Source organism: Oncorhynchus mykiss, chromosome 28 (genome assembly GCF_057628025.1).
Source record: "Oncorhynchus mykiss isolate SJ-2025 chromosome 28, ASM5762802v1, whole genome shotgun sequence".
Classification (NCBI taxonomy): domain Eukaryota; kingdom Metazoa; phylum Chordata; class Actinopteri; order Salmoniformes; family Salmonidae; genus Oncorhynchus; species Oncorhynchus mykiss.
The window spans coordinates 10485750-10506677 of record NC_143049.1 but is presented as its reverse complement, the minus strand read 5'-3'; the positions used below and the strand labels follow the sequence as shown (position 1 = coordinate 10506677).

General features: G+C 45.5%; 1 protein-coding gene across 6 annotated transcripts in view; it reads left to right on the top strand.

Moving 5' to 3' along the window:
* Positions 1 to 11703, top strand: part of LOC110508471 (capping protein, Arp2/3 and myosin-I linker protein 3) — a 47485-nt gene extending 35782 nt beyond the window's left edge. The window contains exons 17-40 of one of the 6 annotated variants that reach the window (XM_090225315.1): positions 328 to 397; positions 545 to 626; positions 749 to 845; positions 938 to 992; positions 1377 to 1549; positions 1958 to 2026; positions 2388 to 2481; positions 2664 to 2762; positions 2954 to 3073; positions 3306 to 3419; positions 3635 to 3810; positions 4001 to 4088; positions 4558 to 4680; positions 4776 to 4842; positions 4940 to 5112; positions 5743 to 5822; positions 5992 to 6111; positions 6287 to 6464; positions 8571 to 9009; positions 9305 to 9432; positions 9536 to 9773; positions 9991 to 10062; positions 10431 to 10550; positions 10858 to 11703. In XM_090225315.1, coding sequence (XP_090081441.1) covers positions 328 to 397; positions 545 to 626; positions 749 to 845; positions 938 to 992; positions 1377 to 1549; positions 1958 to 2026; positions 2388 to 2481; positions 2664 to 2762; positions 2954 to 3073; positions 3306 to 3419; positions 3635 to 3810; positions 4001 to 4088; positions 4558 to 4680; positions 4776 to 4842; positions 4940 to 5112; positions 5743 to 5822; positions 5992 to 6111; positions 6287 to 6464; positions 8571 to 9009; positions 9305 to 9432; positions 9536 to 9773; positions 9991 to 10062; positions 10431 to 10550; positions 10858 to 10907 — 3025 coding nt within the window. In that variant the 3' untranslated portion in view covers positions 10908 to 11703. Of the gene's footprint in view, positions 1 to 327; positions 398 to 544; positions 627 to 748; positions 846 to 937; positions 993 to 1376; positions 1550 to 1957; positions 2027 to 2387; positions 2482 to 2663; positions 2763 to 2953; positions 3074 to 3305; positions 3420 to 3634; positions 3811 to 4000; positions 4089 to 4557; positions 4681 to 4775; positions 4843 to 4939; positions 5113 to 5742; positions 5823 to 5991; positions 6112 to 6283; positions 6465 to 8570; positions 9010 to 9304; positions 9433 to 9535; positions 9774 to 9990; positions 10075 to 10430; positions 10551 to 10857 lie in introns of all 6 variants that reach the window. The other 5 variants (XM_090225313.1, XM_090225314.1, XM_090225312.1 and 2 more) reach the window with 5 other exon arrangements.
* The last annotated feature ends 9225 nt before the right edge of the window (positions 11704 to 20928 follow it).

The following is a 20928-nucleotide window of genomic DNA, read 5'->3' as shown; positions in this document are numbered from 1 at the left end:
CCTTATCAAGTTGTCTTTTTGTTGTGTACCACTTTACCACGCTTCCCGCGTTTCAGTTGAAGCACTTACTGGTCCTTGGCCAAGTAGTTCTAGGAATCTCTAAACTCCTTTTCTCCCACATCCTTTAAGACGGCTGTAACACCCCTCAGTGTGTGTGAATATAAATCCTACATGGTTTCCTCGTAGGGAAGTTGATGGAAAAATCCGTCATGGTAATTAAGAAAACAATTTGAAATGAGTTTGCTATGCATTGACCTTTCTTGACCTCCTCTCTCTCGCTCTCTCTCTCTCTCTCTCGCTCCATCTCTCCATCTCTGCCTTTCTCAGAGCTCTCTTCCTTGGCCTGTCTTCCAACCCTCACATCAGTGACCTACACCTGGACCTCAGCTGCTGTGAGGTACGGCGCCTGTCTGTCCGAATTGCCTTGCCTTCCTGTCTCTCCATTTGACTGATTTAGTCTTCTCTCTCTCTCTCTCTCTCTCTCTCTCTCTCTCTCTCTCTCTCTCTCTCTCTCTCTCTCTCTCTCTCTCTCTCTCTCTCTCAGTTGAGGTCTGCTGGTGCCGGGGTGCTCCAGGAGCTGTTTCCCAGAGTGGCCTGTATTGGTAGTCTGGACATCTCAGACAACGGTGAGTGACCCTTGTGCCTTTCTCTTCCCTACGCATGCCACAGTCTTCTGAGTATTTTGAGGGCCAACATAGATGCCAGTTCATATGCATTAGCTGATATACTGTGCATATGTGTCTCTCAGGGTTGGATGCTGATCTGCTAGGGGTCATCCCGGCCTTCTCCAGACACCCTTCCCTCAAACACTTGCTGCTGGGCAAGAACTTCAACCTCAAGGGCAGGTAGGGACAGTAACCCGTCCTCCGCAGGCGCGTAGAAACACGCACTGGGAAGATGTGTATTTTGTCTAACAGTGGCAATTATGTGTCTGCAGGGTGCTGGATGAAATTCTGCAGAAACTAGTGCAGTTAGTGCAGGAGGAAGAGTGTGTGAGTTTCATCATGCACGTGAACACACACTGAGACACGCTCGCGCGCACACAAACTCATACACGTACCACCCGGGTATGTTTATGTACTCGCACTCACTGCCATACTCTACGCAGGCACACTGTATGTTCTCTCCGGCCCTAGTGAATGATTCATTGGGACGTACTTTATTCTCTCGGCTCCGGGCTCCTCTCTCAGCGCAGATACGGCATCACCATGGCGAGCTCACTCAATTATTTACTGCTGTTGACGCTGATCACTCACAAACATAACACAAGCACACAGCACTCAAAGACACACACATACACACACTTTACAAATTCACTTCAGTTTTGAGAGCCCTTATCCTCTCTCTCGCCCCTCTCTCCGTCTCTCCGTCCTCAGGCCCTGCAGTCCCTCTCTCTGGCGGACTCGCGCCTGCGCTCTCGGGGCACAGTGCTGGTGAACGCTCTGGGCAGCAACACCTGCCTGCGCAAGGTGGACCTGAGTGGGAACAGCCTGGAGGATGCGGGGGCTAAGATGCTCAGCAAAGCCCTGCAGATCAACACCACACTCAGGTAAGAGAGAGGGAGCGAGGGAAAGTGGGAGCGAAAGAGAGGAGGGAGAAAGGGGGGCTGGTAGAGAGCAAGAAAGGGGGAGGTGAGAGAGAGAGGGAGGGAGGGAGGGAGGGGGAAAAGAGAGACTGAGGGGGATGTGGGAAAGTTCATTGTTCAGTTGCTATGCCGTAGTTAATGCAGTGATAATGTAATGATGAGGGGTTCTGTTACGGCTCTCAATACACTCTGTAGTGAACAAGCACTTCTTTGGTTATTCACGCTGTGCAATTCTGAATTTGTAATTTGACAGGTGCCATGTATGTGAGCTTCAGTTTTCAAGTCAATTATTATTCAAATGATCTCTCCTTTTCTCCTTTTATCCATCCCTCTCTTTCTCCTTCTTCCTTCCTCCCATTTGATCCTTCTAAGGAGTGTGACGTGGGATCGCAATAACACCACGGCTACAGGATTCCAAGATGTGGCTCGGGCCCTGGAACAGTGAGACACACGCACCCCAACACACACACACACACACGCTCTCACCCACTCACTCAAACAAGCCTGAACACGAGGGACATGACTGAAAGTCAGAAGACAAGAGACGCATATCTCTGAGCTTGCCTTGCAGTCGTTGCACAGCGTTTCATAAGCACCCTGACCTGTTTGTGAGGCGGGGCTGCCTGTTTTAAGTTCTAGTGACAAGGATTCACATAAAGAGGACATTAGAGTGATATCCAACTACCGCATCAAGCATTTCCAAGGCAATGACTCATCATTATTCATAGAAAAGGTATTGATTTGTAATGATTTCTGTTTTTTTTTCCTCTTCTTCATTTTCGCTGACTCATTCTCTTGACAGTAACTTCACCCTGCATTACATGTCCATCCCCCTCAATGATGTCACACAGGCTTACCGGAGTGCCCCTGAGAGGATTGACCAAGCGCTGACCAAGGTGGGTCCCCTGGGGTGTGACGTCACGCCGTGACATCACGACTGTTGTCGTCGGCGTCTCGTGTCCGTCTCTCTTATTTCTGCCCTGTTCACTTCGTTAAACCACCTCTTCTTCTCTCTGTTGCTCGTCTTCTTTCACCACCGACATCCCTCCTTTCCCATCCCTCTCACTTTGTTTCTCAGATCCAGCGTGCTCTGTTGAGGAACAACCAGACCCAGAGGTTCTCTCAGAAACAGGCTCTTCGTCTGCACCAAGGCCTGGTCACCAGCACTGCTGAACAGGTACAAATACTGTGAGCTTATGTAAACGGTGTAATTTTGGCGAGAAAGACAGCCTTTGAGTCAAAACCCCACGGACTGACGTGTGTGTGTGTGTGTGTGTGTGTGTGTGTGTCTGTGTGTGAGTCTGTGTTTGTGTGTGTGTGTGTGCGTGCGTGCGCGTGTGTGTGTATGTGTGTGTCTGCGTGTGTCAGGTGATGGAGCGGCTGTGTGTGCGTGTGCAGCAGCAGGTGTGTGCTCTCCGAGGCTCAGAGGAAGGAGAGGAGTTGCAGGCTGCCAGACAGGTCCTGAAGGAGGCCAGAAACTCCCGTGCAGTAAGTTGGCGTGTGCGTATGCATGCGTGTTTATGTATTCTAAACCACTCTCTCTGTCTCTCTCAGCTATACTGTGTGCATATGTGCGTGTGTGTGTGTGTGTTTGTTTGTGTGTGTGCGTGTGTGTGTGCGCGTGTGAGTGTGTGTGTGTGTATGCGTGTGTGTGTGTGTGTTGAATATGCATATGTATGTGTGGTTGAATATATTCTAAGCTCCTCTCTCTCCCTCTCAGCTCTACCCATCTCTGTGTGAGCTGGCCCATGTTCTCTCAGTGGACGGGCCTGTCAGACAGAAACTGGACTCTCTAGCAGGAGAGCTGGCCAAGGCTGCTGATAAGGAACTACAGGTAGACCACTCAACACTCCATCTCCCCCTGCATGGTTGGATTTAGACTATGATGGATGAATTGAAAGATAGATGGATATATATACACATTCTTCGGCAGGAGACCTGGCCACGGTTGCTGATAAGGAAACATGGGTACTGTGATTCTTATCGTAAACAGGACTTATTGAATGAGGGAGTGTCACATTGATGACTTTGTTGACTGATCATTCCCAGGTGATAGTGGACTCCATGGTGTCTCTGTGTCGGGAGCTGTGTCCCATGTCCTCCTCCTCAGCTGAGCGACTCAACCCTCCGCTCTCCTCTGTCTCAGAACGTGTCTCCATCCCTCGCTCCACCATCCGCACCGCCCTGATGGAGAGAGCGGCACAGGACATCAACAGAGCCCTGGAGTAAGAGGGGGAGGAAAAAAAGAGGGAGGGGATGAGAAGGGTCTAGACTAAAGAGTAGGGTGTGAATAGAGAACTTGAAGGAAGAATTCACTCCCCCCCTCTCTCTCTCTCTCTCTCTCTCCCCCCTCCCTTGATCTCTTTCTCTCTCCCTCCCTTGATCTCGTTCTCTGTTTTTATCTTTCTCCCTCAGGGACGTAAAGCTGTCGGTGGTCTCCTATCTGACCAACTCCATAGTGGATCAGATCCTTCAGGAGCTCTACACCACTCACAAAACCCTGGTACTAACACACACACTACTCTCTCTGTGCTCGATGTGTCTTTACCTCTATGCACGGTGTACCTCTGTGACCTCTGTGACCTCTGTGTACCTCTGTGACCTCTGTGTACCTCTGTGACCTCTGTGTACCTCTGTGTACCTCTGTGACCTCTGTGTACCTCTGTGTACCTCTGTGACCTCTGTGTACATCTGTGTACCTCTGTGTACATCTGTGTACCTCTGTGTACATCTGTGTACCTCTGTGTACCTCTGTGACCTCTGTGTACCTCTGTGTACCTATGTGACCTCTGTGTACCTCTGTGTACCTCTGGGACCTCTGTGTACATCTGTGTACCTCTAGAACAGTGACTTGTTCAATCTCAGTTTCATCTCCCCACCATCTCACACCAGAGAGCATAGTCTCAGACCAGACCAGTTCCCATTGTGTCGGACCAGTATATAGCATTGTAAATGCCTCTCGGTTGTCTTAGCTGTGTCAGGTGTCCCAGGCGAAGCGTTTGGATGACGCAGGGACAGGCAGGCGCATCATCAGACAATCCAGAATCACAGACTCACTGGACTTCCCCGACGAGGAAGGCCTGGGCATGAACATCGTAAGTGTGTGGGCGGGTGTATATGTGTGCGTGTACGAGTGCATTTTTTCATTGCTCTTATCACGTTGCCTTCCCTCTCTCTCGTGTCATACTAGGACACCATCGCCATCAAGAAACGTAGCTCCAGAACCAGAAGGATTCGTCCGGTGTCAACCAGATTGAGTGAGCTTACCTTAATAATAAAGTTATCATGCAGGGCATTTTATGTGGATTAACATGGATTTGACCCAACTTTGAATCTTCTCTCCCTCCCTTTTAGGTCTTGGTGATGATCCCACCTCCTCCCCGACTCACTCTGGCCCCCTATCCCGCTCAGCATCATGGGAGGATCTGTACACCCTGCCTACCCAGGGTGCACCACTGCGCCATGTGACACAGGTCAGGCCACGGCCCCCGCGAAGGCACTGTCGAGGACAAGTCCCCGTGGAAACAGTGAGTCAACTCTGACCTGTAAAGAAGAGCCAGACCCGATCCTAAATAGCCCCCTAAGCACTTCATACAGATCTGAAAGCTGGTCAAGTTGAAAGTTCAAACGTACCCACTAGGCTGTGTGAAATGTGATACAGACATTACTTACCCAATCATTTTAGTTAAACTTAAGTACCTAGGGGGTAGGGGTTGACCAGGCCTCTGAGCCAAACAAATCTATTCACCTCTCAGCTCTAATGCAATGTATTTGTATTCTAGAATTGGAGTCATCCTGGTTTTTCATGCCAGAGGCATCCCAAAAATAGGTTTCTTTATGACTGTGAATCTGTCGCATTATCTCATGACTCACTCGTTTATCACGTTCTCCAATCCGCAATGCCCCAAGGCATCTCTCTGTTGGCGGCATATCAGATTCCTCAGCTGCGTCCCAAATGACACACTTTTCCCTGTATGGTGCGCTTCTTTTCGACCAGAGCCCATGGGCCCTGGTCAAAAGCAGTGCACTATATAGGGAGTAGGGTGTATGTACATGATACATGATAATTGCACAGGATAGCATGGCAGTAGTTTCAGTGTGACAGCAGAATTTGTGTTGGTGGCTGTGGTGTAAACCTGTTATCTCCGTCCTCTCAGCACTGTTCAGAGAACGGAGGAGTCAACGTGCTGGAGGATGGACTGCCGGATTTCTATACCAAGAGAGTCCTGCCTGACAGGTAGGCTACGCACAATTCACTCACACACACACACACACACACACACACACACACACACACACACACACACACACACACACACACACACACACACACACACACACACACACACACACACACACATACTCTCAGTGACCCAGCTACCCATATCTTTATCTCTCCCCACCAGTCAGCTGTCACTACTCCATCAAGCTCAGTCCCTGAGGAGGAAGAAGAGACGCAGTGTGCTGTCGATCTTCTCCGGGTTCCGCAAGAACCGCAGCTCCACCATCTCCAATCAGGAAACAGAGTACGGAGGGAGTCCTGAAAAGTCATGCACACATTTAGTTGATTTATTGCCGAGCATATGATTCAGGTCATAGTTATAAATTGTTAAACAACAACTATAAAATAATTGTTTATTGTCAGTTTATCAGTTTATAATACATCTCTGTCTCGTTCTCGGTCTCTCTCTCTCTCAGTAGTGGCTCAGAGAACGTGTACTCTATGATTCAGCACCCTAAGGATCGTGGGAAGGGGGAGGCCATCATTGAGGTGGGAGCCAATGGGAGAATGATGCCGTCCCCTAGGCCCATCCAGGGCACACCACTGCCTGGGATGAGGGGGGGCAGGCCTAGCCCCCACTGCCTCACACAGAGACAGGTAGGAACGTAGGTCGGCCCCTAGTTCATGAATATGGCCAGGAGTTTTACCTGACTAGTCTATCCCACTCATTACAAAATGCATCACAGTACAGCATGCAAGCTTTTACATTCTATGTAATCTATTACATAGAATGTAATAGCGGTTCTTCAGAGACTCCCCTACTACCTCAGCTCATGTATTAATTGGAGATCCAGCCATTTTCAGACCCACTCTCTTTACTGGCTGGTTCTGGAGGTCCCGCGGGTCAAAATCAAATCAAATCAAATCAAATGTATTTATATAGCCCTTCGTACATCAGCTGATATCTCAAAGTGCTGTACAGAAACCCAGCCTAAAACCCCAAACAGCAAGCAATGCAGGTGTAGAAGCACGGTGGCTAGGAAAAACTCCCTAGAAAGGCCAAAACCTAGGAAGAAACCTAGAGAGGAACCAGGCTATGTGGGGTGGCCAGTCCTCTTCTGGCTGTGCCGGGTGGAAATTATAACAGAACATGGCCAAGATGTTCAGATGTTCATAAATGACCAGCATGGTCGAATAATAAATAATAAGGCAGAACAATTGAAACTGGAGCAGCAGCACAGTCAGGTGGACTGGGGACAGCAAGGAGTCATCATGTCAGGTATTCCTGGGGCATGGTCCTAGGGCTCAGGTCCTCCGAGAGAGAGAAAGAAAGAGAGAATTAGAGAGAGCATATGTGGGATGGCCAGTCCTCTTCTGGCTGTGCCGGGTGGAAATTATAACAAAACATGGCCAAGATGTTCCAATGTTCATAAATGACCAGCATGGTCGAATAATAATAAGGCAGAACAGTTGAAACTGGAGCAGCAGCACAGCCAGGTGGACTGGGGACAACAAGGAGTCATCATGTCAGGTAGTCCTGGGGCATGGTCCTAGGGCTCAGGTCCTCCGAGAGAGAGAAAGAGAGAAGGAGAGAATTAGAGAACGCACACTTAGATTCACACAGGACACCGAATAGGACAGGAGAAGTACTCCAGATATAACAAACTGACCCTAGCCCCCCGACACATAAAATACTGCAGCATAAATACTGGAGGCTGAGACAGGAGGGGTCAGGAGACACTGTGGCCCCATCCGAGGACACCCCCGGACAGGGCCAAACAGGAAGGATATAACCCCACCCACTTTGCCAAAGCACAGCCCCCACACCACTAGAGGGATATCTTCAACCACCAACTTACCATCCTGAGACAAGGCTGAGTATAGCCCACAAAGACCTCCGCCACGGCACAACCCAAGGGGGGGGGGGGGGGGGGCAACCCAGACAGGATGACCACAGGGTCTCCACTGACCTAGGGAAAATCTGTGATGGAACGTTTTAGGTTTGTGCTTTTCTAATAACCAATTGCCGTGTTCATGTAAGTGACTGATTGAACGAATCCTCACTATCAGCATCTGCAATTTGGCAGTACGCCCAGAACCTTGTTTTGAGAACAAAAGGATATCTCAGTTTTAAGGCCTCAGCTTGGAGAGAAGAAGCCTCCTGAGGTATTGGTCTGTCACATGTTATGAAGCGGTATTGGTCGGTCACATGAATGCAGCAAACGTTAATGATGAATTAATTATATATGATGAATAAGCTAAACCTTGTAAATATAACTTGCCAGCAGTATTTAAGAGAACTAATGGGACTGCCTCGGTAGAGCTCCTGACAGATGTGTACTATGGCATCCAGTTTGTTGAAACCTCTCCTGTTAACTGTTAATGAACAATGATTCATTTAAGATTGACTTCGAGTGTCCCATGTGTAGAATGTCAACGAGGATGCCTTTAGTTTTATAGCCCCAGCTCATGGAATAGCCTTGAAATTAGACTTGCTGGTCTCCATTGGACAGTTTAGATTGAGTTTAAGCGAGGTGATATGTGAGAGTTGGGTTTGTTTTGATTCATCTTGTATTTATATTATTATCTTACATTCTTTGTATCAAATTGTGTAGGTTCATGTTCGCAGGGCTCCTTTGTAAATGAGACCCTGGTGTCAATGGTGACCCACCATGTAAAACGAAATAGTAAAAATGTGCATATATGACACAATGTAAGCTGTACAATCTACTCTCTTCACTCTGTCTCTCTCCCACCTTCCAGCCTTCAGATCTGGTCGGGGTGGTATACAATTGTATCGGAGCAGAAGACGAGGACTCAGACAGTAGCTTTGAGATCAGACCAGTGGGCAGAGACACAGTCAGACAGAAGGACACGCCGATTGCATCAGACACCCAGACAGAGTCCCGTGCCAATGGACATGCAATGTCCTCCGCTTCTCTGACAGACAAACAGGCTGACATACAGACTGACAGACAGAGTGACAGACAGACTGACAGACAGACAGAGCCAGTCTGTCAGGACCTGCCGATGCCCAGCACTCAGACAGAGGTGGAGAGACGGACAAAGGAGACAGAGGGGACGGAGTCCATGGAGGACAGGAAGGAGGCTGCCCCCTGTGGACAGAAACCAGAACCCCCTTCTCAAAGCAGCAAGCCCAGCCTGGCCAGCATTAAACAGAGACACCTGCAGGGAAGCTCCGGTACTGCAACATAAATAACTAGAGGTGTATTAACTAGAGAGAGGTGTATTAACTAGAGGTGTATTAACTAGAGGTGTATTAACTAGAGGTGTATTAACTAGAGGTGTATTAAATAGCTCTGAGACTCTACTTTTATCCAATGTAAAAAACACAATTTCACATTTTGCTACATAAGACCGATTTGAGCCGGTCGGCCGCGTTTGGCTCCAGCTACTGCATGTGATAGAACGTGGATGTAGAGTCGTTACCAAATTACAATATCACTTTTGTTTCACACTTTTTTTTGTCTTTGTAGAGAAATCAACTGATGGTATAGGATGGACAGAGGGAGACAAGGTAGAAGAGGAGAATAATGAAAGGAGACGTGAGGGTGTGCAGAAAGAAAGAGGGGCAGAGGGGCAGCGGCCCCCCATTCCTGAAAAGGTGTGTCTGTTTCGTCTGTCTGTGTCTCCTTGTTTCTTGTGTCGCTGCTTGTTGTTTGTGTCTGTCTCAATGACTTAACGATGCGTGCAATCTATCTCCACAGCCTGGTAGAGATAAGACCTCTCCAAAGACACTGCCTCCTGTCACTCCGCCTGAGGAAACCACCAATGAGAAGAAAACCACACCTCCTGTTCCACCTGCCTCTGCCAAGCCCTCTTTTGATTTGTCTCAAGCTCCTGTCAGTCAAGACGAAGGGACTAATGAGAAGAAAAGCCTTCCTCCTGTGCCTCCTGCTTCTACCAAGCCTGTGTTTGACTCTCCTGATCATGCTGGTTGTCAAGGTAGCACTATGATGGAATTTCACTGAAGGTGGTTTTATTAAGAAATCATTGTAGTGATAATTGATAACGCTCTGGAAAAGAACGTCTGCTGAATGACTCAAATGTAAATGAAAATGTGCATGCAGTCCCAAAAATGATCAATGGCTATGAATATTGTATTATTGTTGTTGATGATGATGATGATGGCGGCAGGTTGACCTTTTGACTATTTAATCAGATGAGGAGGGAGGAAGAAATGGTTATCCACTGAAGCCGCATCGCAACAGGAAGGCAGACTCATGTGACATGGGTATGTGTGAGGGTGAGCGTGTGTGGGTTCACTGCATGTGTGAATGTGTGCTGTACGTCTGTCTGTACCTACATGTTTGTCTCCACAGATCCCTGCATGCATACGCTTGTTTTACACTATCTTTTGAATTCCGATGTTGGAATTCCAATTTGTGATTTGATGCATTTATTTGCTTGCTATTTCAGTCATTGAATGCTGACTCATTGTGTCGCTGTTAGGTACGCTGACCATTCCTCTGTCCATCCCTCTGCCAGGGACTATCCAATAGATCTCTGCTTCTCATGACTCTTACATTACTGCAACTACCCCCTGTCACCAGTCACCGTCTGTGTGGCCCTGTGTGTATGTCTCATATCATTTCCCTTCAGGCATGGAACGGATTAGCCCCAACGATCTGGAGACGGGGTCCTCAGATCGCAAACCCCCTGTGAAAAGACCCAGACTCCCAGAGAACAGAAACAGATCTCTGGACTTCCCCAGGACTGTCTGTATGTATCTGCTCTCTGGACCCCTCTCTGTGTCATACTGTATGAGTATGTGCAAGCATGGGAATGTTCATAAGCCTCCTTTTCATGACTCAGTGGTGAAAGAGGGAATTGACATGGCATTGACAGTCTACCCAATGTGTCACATGATCAGAAAAAAACACTGGGCCGTGCTGGGCCATTAAAATCCTGTTGACTGTGGCCTAGGCATTGTTTGGGGAGATGAGGGAGAGTCACCTTTCTAATACTTAATGGGAGATAGGACAAGGCCGAACAAGGACTCTTGACTTTCAGATCTCTCTCTGTCTAGGTCCTGAGAGTCCAGAGCCCGCCAACGACAATGGTGTGACGTCGTCATAACAACAACAACAACAGACCGGAGGCGAAGACAACATTCTGGACAACTGGAGGGAGAGGAGAGTGAAGAGATGGAGAGAGAAGAGAAATGATGAACTTGATCACCATAGACCCAACTGTGGTTATCCTCGTATACAGCATTAATTTCCTTCATTTTTACGAAACATGCATGTACACTCTGCTTTTTTTCCTCCCTCATACTTAGTTGCACTCGCCTTCATTCCTTTGCAGAGGGACACACACACACACACACATTTTTACCTTTATATTTTAGTCATTTAGCCAACGCTCTTATCCACACAGACACACACACACAGAGAGGTCTCTGAGGGCCCTCTGGTATTCTCATGCCGCTGTTATTTCTTGCACTTCTTGTTGTACAAAAATCTTTGATCATACTTCTGATTCTCCCTCGTCTCTCTTTTATTGACAATCTGTGACCCTGTTTCTGTAAGAATGAGTCGGTATGTATTCGAAACTAGTATTATGTAATTATTGAACGTAAGTGAACAAACTCTGCACTAAACATTGTTATTACCAAGTCATTACATGGTAACGGGTAACATTCATGCTTTTATTTTACAATAAGATGAATGTGAGTGTGTTGTAAGGATGTTTTTCCTATTGAGAAGATGGTAATGACGTGTATTGTTTATCATTATTACAGTAATCTAGTAGTTGGTCAATAGAACAATGGCAGTTTTAGTCTGTTTTATTCATATTTTACAGGACTGAAATTAGTATATTTTCAAAAAAATGCTAATATAATGAATCAATCAATAAAATTGACTTAACTAAAGGAACCAAACTGATGACGCACTATCTCAGGTGAAAACAACCCTAACCTGACATCTGCTTCAAGAACTCATATGTTTGTTGTGCAAGATTAGGATTTGACCCTCTATGAAAATGACATCGATGGATTTTGGAGCAGTACTATGAAGTGGGCAGCAGAGGGCGATAAATGCTTAGAGCTGAGTGATGAAACAGACTTGGATGAAACACAAGTTAGAGGCACAGACATTGCCTGAGCAATGTCTGTAAAAAAAAGTATATCATCGAATTGGTAGCGTCCATTTGTTTGAAGTAGGCTTAAAAGGGATTTCAACTGACAGATGGGCCACGAATACATTAATCAATGAATTAGGCAAATATTAAATTGGCTGTGTTAAAAGTCCACATTCATTAATCATGTCATGAATAATGTCACAAAATACACACACACACAATTTGGATTTAAAAGACCAGAAGGTACTTGTCCTCTGACGCCAAAAGCTCCTCTTTCACGCCTGAGTTTGACAGAGTGAAAGAGCACACCTCTATAGCAGAGGACAGTGCACATTCAGGAGCTTTGCTAATCACATTAATTAATCAATATGGGGGGATAAGCTAGTTTAAAATCTGGAATCCTGAATGGTGAACCTGCCACGTCCGTTTGTGATCATTGCAAGCGCGATAGAGCATCAGCATATGAAATGCATTTATTTATTTTTAAACCATGATGCGCGCGATGCACCTGTAGTTTGTCTACAGAACAAAAAAAAACAATCACGCCCGTGGGGGTGGACAGTGTCGCTGTTTCCCCCTACTGCGGATTCCATCTTTAAATATACAAAGATCTGTACCTTTTTTTGTAAGGGAAAACCAAGTCTGAGATTTCTAAGTGGAAATGACAAACTTCAGAAGCCTTTTGCAACCTCAGGTACACATATACGTTTTATATTCCAGTGTGATCAAATGAAGATCCTGCAGCTGTAGATGATGATAAGGAACGAACACTTAACTCTTAAAACATGTTAGTGGGAGTGTCCACTAAGTATGTTCATGGATGAATGGGTATACTTCATTGATCCCACGAGGCTGACATAGTCCTTGTAAAAGTTAGAGACCGCTGTGCCAAATGATAGACAGCATGGTTCCCCCTCATTCTTCTTTAAATATTGCAGGCTACATATGAGAGGATGGCTGTCATCTAACTGGTATTTGACCCCTAGTTGCTTTGGCAACGGCTGTCAGGAGACACCCAGCCATGAACACCATGCTCATGTTGGTCACTGGATGGACAAGAAAACAAGTCAACACCCTTTTCACCAAAACTCTTTGCGAAACACAAAAACACCTTTCCATCCAGACTGAGATGGAGGCTGACATGCTAATGACTGTTAGGATTAGACTTGCAGATAAGAACTGTTGTAACTTCAACCATTCAAAGTACAACATTTGACTTCTAGCTTGTCCTGAGCTATTGTTACCCTCAGCTATAGTTACCTAAGCTTTTGGAAGTCTCAGGCACAAAGGACCCTGGGACCCTGGCAGTTTCCATAAGGGCTTCTCTCTTGCGGTGGTGGTGACCAGCAGACTGGGGGAGGTTGAGTTGACGCAGCCCTGGGCACACCAGGTGTTGAGGTTCCCAGCCTCACACAGGATTACTGAACAGCTGATGTACGTACACCTACAGCCAGAGAGGTCAAAGGTCACTGAACTGAGGGGGTATCACCCAGAATCATCCAGCAGTCTGTTCCCATTTACCTATGATGAAAATTACAGGCCTCTCTCATCTTTTTAAGCGGGAGAACTTGCACAATTGGTGGCTGACTAAATACTTTTTTGCCCCACTGTAGATGATTTAGTCAGGGGAAACACACTGGCTCGTCTGGTAGAACTCAAACTGGTTAGTGAACATGCCGAAGCTTTTCTCCATGACTGTGACATTGTTCCTGTGTGCGTTGAAGCCCAGGGTCACATCGCCATGTTTCGGCGTACTGGCTGTAGAAATGGATCTCCTCCTGGTGATGATGTCGTTGGGGTTGTCGAAGGTGTGGATTTTGTTCTTGGAAATTAGGTCCTCGTAGTTAAATCAAACTGGATTTATCGCGTTCGCCGTACAACCGGTGTAGACGTTTCAGTGAAGTGCTTGCTCACAAACCTTTTCCAACGATGCAGAGTTTAAAAGTAAAAATAACATAAAATAGTAACATAAAATTAATCAAATAAATGACACAAGAATGGAGATATATACAGGGAGTGACAGTACAAGAGCAATGTGCCTCTAGAGGTACGAGGTACTTGAGGTAAGTATGTACATGAAGACAGGGTAAAGTGACTAGGTATTCGGAAAGATTACAATAAGAGTAAAATAAAGAACAGAGGAGCAGCAGTAAATGATGAGTGTAAAAGTGTGTGTGAGTGTGCGTATGCATGTGTGTTTGTGTTGTGTCAGTGTGCGTGTGTGTGTTTAATGCGTGTGCGTATGTAGTGTTTGTGAAAGTGTGAGGGTTGTGTGTCGGTGTAACACAGGACAGCAGGAACCACTGGCCCACTCCTCACCAAAACCCTACGTATTGACCCTTTCTCTAAGGGAACCCCAATTCAAAATCAGTCAGGCTTTGTCCTTTGGGGGCGAATATATTTCATTCGACCAGGTTCAATATTAATAACACAGACAAACACCCAGGAGTGAATAAGTCTCACCCAAAGAGATATCCATATAGCCATCATCCCCATATAATATTTTGCACTAGACGCTGCCCGCCCTACGGACGGAAAATCAAAGGATCTAATGAGTGTGACTCAATGCAATTTCATCTTGGACTGCAACCATAAGATAATTGTTCATTCAATAATCCTCTCTGCAAAGCAGAAATTCATTCATGCTGCTAATCGGCTATTTGCTACTTCCAGTTCAGTTAAAACTCACCTCTGTCTGAGTGCCACAGGCATTTAGAGGGGGGGGGGGGGGGTGACTCCGATGACATGGGTGCTGTTAGAGATGCGTTGCCGGGTTGCGGGCAGAGTTGCTGGGGTTGTCGAGGCGGAGAAGGTCCTCATGAATTCCAGTGATAGAGAACTTCTCCACTTCCACTGTCATCTTTGTCTCGTGGCAAACCACCTTCGGCTGTGACTGACACAGGAGATACTGTATCTTGTTATTGTAAAAATATATCTGTCTTATTCAAAACAACGGGATTGTAAAACCATGATTTAGGTTTGGGCCATTTGAACTTTTCTTCTTAATGGTGGGCACTATCTGAAAAGTCAATCAGTATCATGATTTTTATAAATATTGGAATAAGTAGTACTAGTATGTACTCTTGTCCACAGGTTTATCTGTTAAGATGCCTATTTACACTCCAACATAGATCATCCTTGATCATAAAATAATCTACAACCCATTACAGAGGCGCAGCATCACTTCCGGGAACGCTTGCGGAAACAGACTCTTCACACTTCCGTTAGCAGATAAGGCCAGGGTTTGAGGAGTCAAATGGCGCGTTTGAGTGGTAAAGGTGAAAGTAGCCGAATGTAGACGAAAGTCAGGAGAGTAAAGTGGATGGAGGCAGGGGGTCAGCCACCCGGCAAGGCGCACCATTCCTGAAGGCTTGAGGAGAGCCTCAGGTGGGGAAGAAACGCATCGACTTTCATTTGATTGGATTCCTGCTGGCTCCAGTCCAGTGTGAGACAGCGCTCCAAGGGACCTGAGCCCTAGGACCATGCCTCAGGACTACCTGACATGATTACTCCTTGCTGTCCCCAGTCCACCTGGCCGTGCTGCTGCTCCAGTTTCAACTGTTCTGCCTTATTATTATTGGACCATGCTGGTCATTTATGAACATTTGAACATCTTGGCCATGTTCTGTTATAATCTCCACCCGGCACAGCCAGAAGACGACTGGCCACCCCTCATAGCCTGGTTCCTCTCTAGGTTTTGGCCTTTCTAGGGAGTTTTTCCTAGCCACCGTGCTTCTACACCTGCATTGCTTGCTGTTTGGGGTTTTAGGCTGGGTTTCTGTACAGCACTTTGAGATATCAGCTGATGTACGAAGGGCTATATAAATACATTTGATTTGATTTGATTACTGCATACACCAGAACCCAGCTCATCTCTGATTGATAAATGCCTGACATGAAAGAGAGGATCAGGGTAAAAAAAAAACACAGAATATGTCATATTTGTATTATTAAACACCCACATCAAATAAGAACTTCTCTCCAGCTGCGTTGGGAAATGACAATTTCATAACAGAGATGATTCTCCAGAGGAATGTAGCCTACCGGAAAGTACCAGGAAGTAGCAGAAAGTATCAAGGTACCAGAGCTGTTCTGGTGATGCTGCAGGACCATGAAACATGATGCCATGACACTCACCTGTCCGCCTCCTCAGCAATGAAGCAAATGGGGAAATGTTCCTCCAGATCTTGAGTGGCACTCCACTGAATTACAAACTCCCATTGGGTGGTCCGGTCCTGTGGTTGGTGATGTTCTAAGGTTCACTGATGATGACCTCATTAATCCTAGCAAGGGGGCAAAACAGACAAATCAAATCGGAGATATCAGTAGGAGGTATGATTTACTCTTGGTTTTTAGACCGTTTGGGAACCTTATACAGTAAGTTATCCCTCACGTTGAGTATGTAGCCTGAGCCTTGGCCCTGACCTCCAGATCCTTGTTGACCTCGGCACAGAGAAGCTCTCCACTGCGTGGTGTCGGTTGCACGAATCTGGTTAGGTACACTCCCTCGTTGCAAAAGGGAGCAGAAGGACACCGAATTGGAAAATAATACAAAACATAAACAAGTGTTTATGGGGACCCATGCCAAGTGGGGGGTTGTTGTCGTGCCCTCTTCACAACTGTCTTGGTGTGTGTTTGGACCATGATAGTTTGTTAGTGATGTGGACAGCAAGGAACTTGAATCTCTCGACCTGCACCACCTCAGTCCCGTCGATGTTTCCTGTAGTCCACGATCAGCTCCTTTGTCTTGCTGACAGTGATTTTCCCCTTGTTCTCCTATAGTTCCTGATAGAGAAGTGGTTTCCTGGTATGGTGTCAGTGAAGTCTCTCAAGCGTCCCTCCACCAAGGCGTTCCTGAGGATCTTTGAGTTCCTCTACTGCCTCATTGAGCCCACCTTCCAGATGTCAACCGAAGTGGAGGAGGTCCCCAGGATTCTCAAAGACTTGGGGTAAAATCAATAATTTTGCAAATCATGTGATTCAAACATCAACTGACAATTTCTACATGTTCGCATGCTAGCAGGTTCATGTCTACTGACAACTAAGTCTCTGCTGGCAGGTATCCATTTAGCACTCTCTAAAAGTCCCATGTTCGCTGTGGGAGCTCCACATACCTGGTCACATGTTTTAGGGACTCTGACCTGGCTCATTGATACTGTGAAGGTAGATTTTAGACAGCCCAGTGGATGACCAACTCTTTTTAAAGTTCTACACATCACAATTCCACCTGCAAATAGTGTCAAATGTCAATGACCTACCAGTAGTAATGACTGAGTAAACCAATGAGGTTGAACATATATTTACATTTGAATGCCGTGCGACTGCCTTTTATTTTCTCTGGCCAGTTTAAACAACTTTCCGTATTTGACTTGAGACTGACTTGACATTATCTAGCTAGGTTTTGTAGTTTGCCACACGTGGATTACTCTACACTCAGCCAGAGACAGTTGCAACAGATTAGCTGTGGGGCAACAATTACTAGCATAGGAGAGTACTGGTCTTTTGGTGTGTAACAATTACTTTAAGTGTTTGATTTACCTATGAAGCTACATTTGGTGTTGTTATAATGAGTTATTAGTCTGTTGTGGGAAGACTCTCAACTCCTGCCAGTGGAGGGCTTTTTATTCTTGTTGAAATGTTTGCTTTCACATGTTCAAATGCACAGGCCCTATGTGTTAAATCTATATGACATTTAATACTGAAATAATTGCTAGCGTTTCATCATTCCATCCCATACGTTTATTGCTTCAGGTGTGATACGTTTATGATACGTTTTCATTTAGCCAACCATTACTTACCCTGCTCGGAGTGGACGCAATGTTTGTAGTGCACATCAATGTTTGCAAGACTCACGAGGTAGAATTTCTGTTTATGTAATTCCATGTATGGTTTCCTTTGGTCATATTTTCTGTTAGGACACACGGAACTCTGACATAGCTTAATTGTTTTGTGGGTAATAGGAGCGCACGCCTCCGTGCACATAGAACGCTTTGGCGTCAGAATGTTCAATAAGAGAATCGTTGTCATGTATGCGTAGTGATGAAATGGCATTAAAAATAATTACGTCTGATTTAAGAGATGGAGCAATGGATGTGAGAATTGCCTTTTACATTGTAGAACCAGTTTATCGGTTGTAATTGTATGGTCCTTGGGGGCCAAGTGCTTATACAGTGCCTTGCGAAAGTATTCGGCCCCTTTGAACTTTGCGACCTTTTGCCACATTTCAGGCTTCAAACATAAAGATATAAAACTGTATTTTTTTGTGAAGAATCAACAACAAGTGGGACACAATCATGAAGTGGAACAACATTTATTGGATATTTCAAACTTTTTTAACAAATCAAAAACTGAAAAATTGGGCGTGCAAAATTATTCAGCCCCCTTAAGTTAATACTTTGTAGCGCCACCTTTTGCTGCGATTACAGCTGTAAGTCTCTTGGGGTATGTCTCTATCAGTTTTGCACATCGAGAGACTGAAATTGTTTCCCATTCCTCCTTGCAAAACAGCTCGAGCTCAGTGAGGTTGGATGGAGAGCATTTGTGAACAGCAGTTTTCAGTTCTTTCCACAGATTCTCGATTGGATTCAGGTCTGGACTTTGACTTGGCCATTCTAACACCTGGATATGTTTATTTTTGAACCATTCCATTGTAGATTTTGCTTTATGTTTTGGATCATTGTCTTGTTGGAAGACAAATCTCCTTCCCAGTCTCAGGTCTTTTGCAGACTCCATCAGGTTTTCTTCCAGAATGGTCCTGTATTTGGCTCCATCCATCTTCCCATCAATTTTAACCATCTTCACTGTCCCTGCTGAAGAAAAGCAGGCCCAAACCATGATGCTGCCACCACCATGTTTGACAGTGGGGATGGTGTGTTCATGGTGATGAGCTGTGTTGCTTTTACGCCAAACATAACGTTTTGCATTGTTGCCAAAAAGTTCAATTTTGGTTTCATCTGACCAGAGCACCTTCTTCCACATGTTTGGTGTGTCTCCCAGGTGGCTTGTGGCAAACTTTAAACAACACTTTTTATGGATATCTTTAAGAAATGTCTTTCTTCTTGCCACTCTTCCATAAAGGCCAGATTTGTGCAATATACGACTGATTGTTGTCCTATGGACAGAGTCTCCCACCTCAGCTGTAGATCTCTGCAGTTCATCCAGAGTGATCATGGGCCTCTTGGCTGCATCTCTGATCAGTCTTCTCCTTGTATGAGCTGAAAGTTTAGAGGGACGGCCAGGTCTTGGTAGATTTGCAGTGGTCTGATACTCCTTCCATTTCAATATTATCGCTTGCACAGTGCTCCTTGGGATGTTTAAAGCTTGGGAAATATTTTTGTATCCAAATCCGGCTTTAAACTTCTTCACAACAGTATCTCGGACCTGCCTGGTGTGTTCCTTGTTCTTCATGATGCTCTCTGCGCTTTTAACGGACCTCTGAGACTATCACAGTGCAGGTGCATTTATACGGAGACTTGATTACACACAGGTGGATTGTATTTATCATCATTAGTCATTTAGGTCAACATTGGATCATTCAGAGATCCTCACTGAACTTCTGGAGAGAGTTTGCTGCACTGAAAGTAAAGGGGCTGAATAATTTTGCACGCCCAATTTTTCAGTTTTTGATTTGTTAAAAAAGTTTGAAATATCCAATAAATGTCGTTCCACTTCATGATTGTGTCCCACTTGTTGTTGATTCTTCACAAAAAAATACAGTTTTATATCTTTATGTTTGAAGCCTGAAATGTGGCAAAAGGTCGCAAAGTTCAAGGGGGCCGAATACTTTCGCAAGATACTGTATAAAGTAGGCCTAGTGGTTTGAGCTCATGTTAGACAGATTCGATTTGGTTTCTCACAGGGAAGCTGTACAGTCTTGCCCTTTTAACTTTTTCCGATCAGATAGCCTCTCATGCTTAACCTGTCCTAAACGCATAAAATGAACAAGTTCCACAGGCATGTGATTAACAGAAATTGAATAATGTGTCCCTGAACAAAGAGGGGATCAAAATCAAAGGTAACAGTCAGTATCTGGTGTGGCCACCAGCTGCATTAAGTACTGCAGTGCATTTCCTCCTCATGGACTGCACCAGGGATATTCTCTTGAGTGTACGAATTTGACACTTTTGGGTGCGTGAGGGGTATGGAATATTTGGGGGAATTTAGTGAAGTATATTGTCAAATATAAATCGTTTCCCAAAAATAACTACTTTAGTTTTACTTTAAAGTATTTGCACTTAAGTACTTTACACCCCTGTGAAATCCCCTGGTGAAATCTTGTTCCTTGTAACATGTTAAATCCTGGCTCAGCAGTGCTGACATAGGATCAGTTTTGCCCTGGTCCTGTCACTGGGTGTTGGAAGACTATTGGCAATTGCTATTCTTTAAACGCTGAACAGTTGCCGTCTGTTTCAGGACACCCTGGAACAGGAGCAATCGAGGCTCCAGCACATCCTCTCCACCCAGAAGTTCACCCCTGCATACATTGAGTGGGTTAACTGAGAAAAGGGAGTTGCATCAGACCAAGAGCCTGGAGCTGGCTCAGCAATACATGTGGAAAGAGATTGCTCTGGCCAAGGTCAAAGAGACCGTAAGTGAAGAGAATGTTAGAGGGGCTACTTTAACTTGGGTGCATTCATTAGGACATGCTACTGAAAGTTTTGCATCAGGAAATTCACAACTTTTTTCTCTTCCCATTTGGTCTGTTTTTCTGCCATTTGGTGCCTAATGAAAATGACCCTGGTGTTGCCCAATGCTTATACAAAATACGTAATAGGTATTTAATATTCTCCCTTCTTGTTTAGGCTGAAGCGACGCTAACCGCATACAACAAGCTGGCCTACAAACTGAAGCTCATAACTGACTTTGAGATCAGGACCACGACAGAATACAAGCCATCAACTATGGTCCAATACAGAACACAGATTCAAGTGTGATTATTTTGCTCACTTTTTTACATATCTTTTGGGCACTGCGTAGAACCAGAAGCTGTTTTATTTATTTTACAGAATCCACTGTA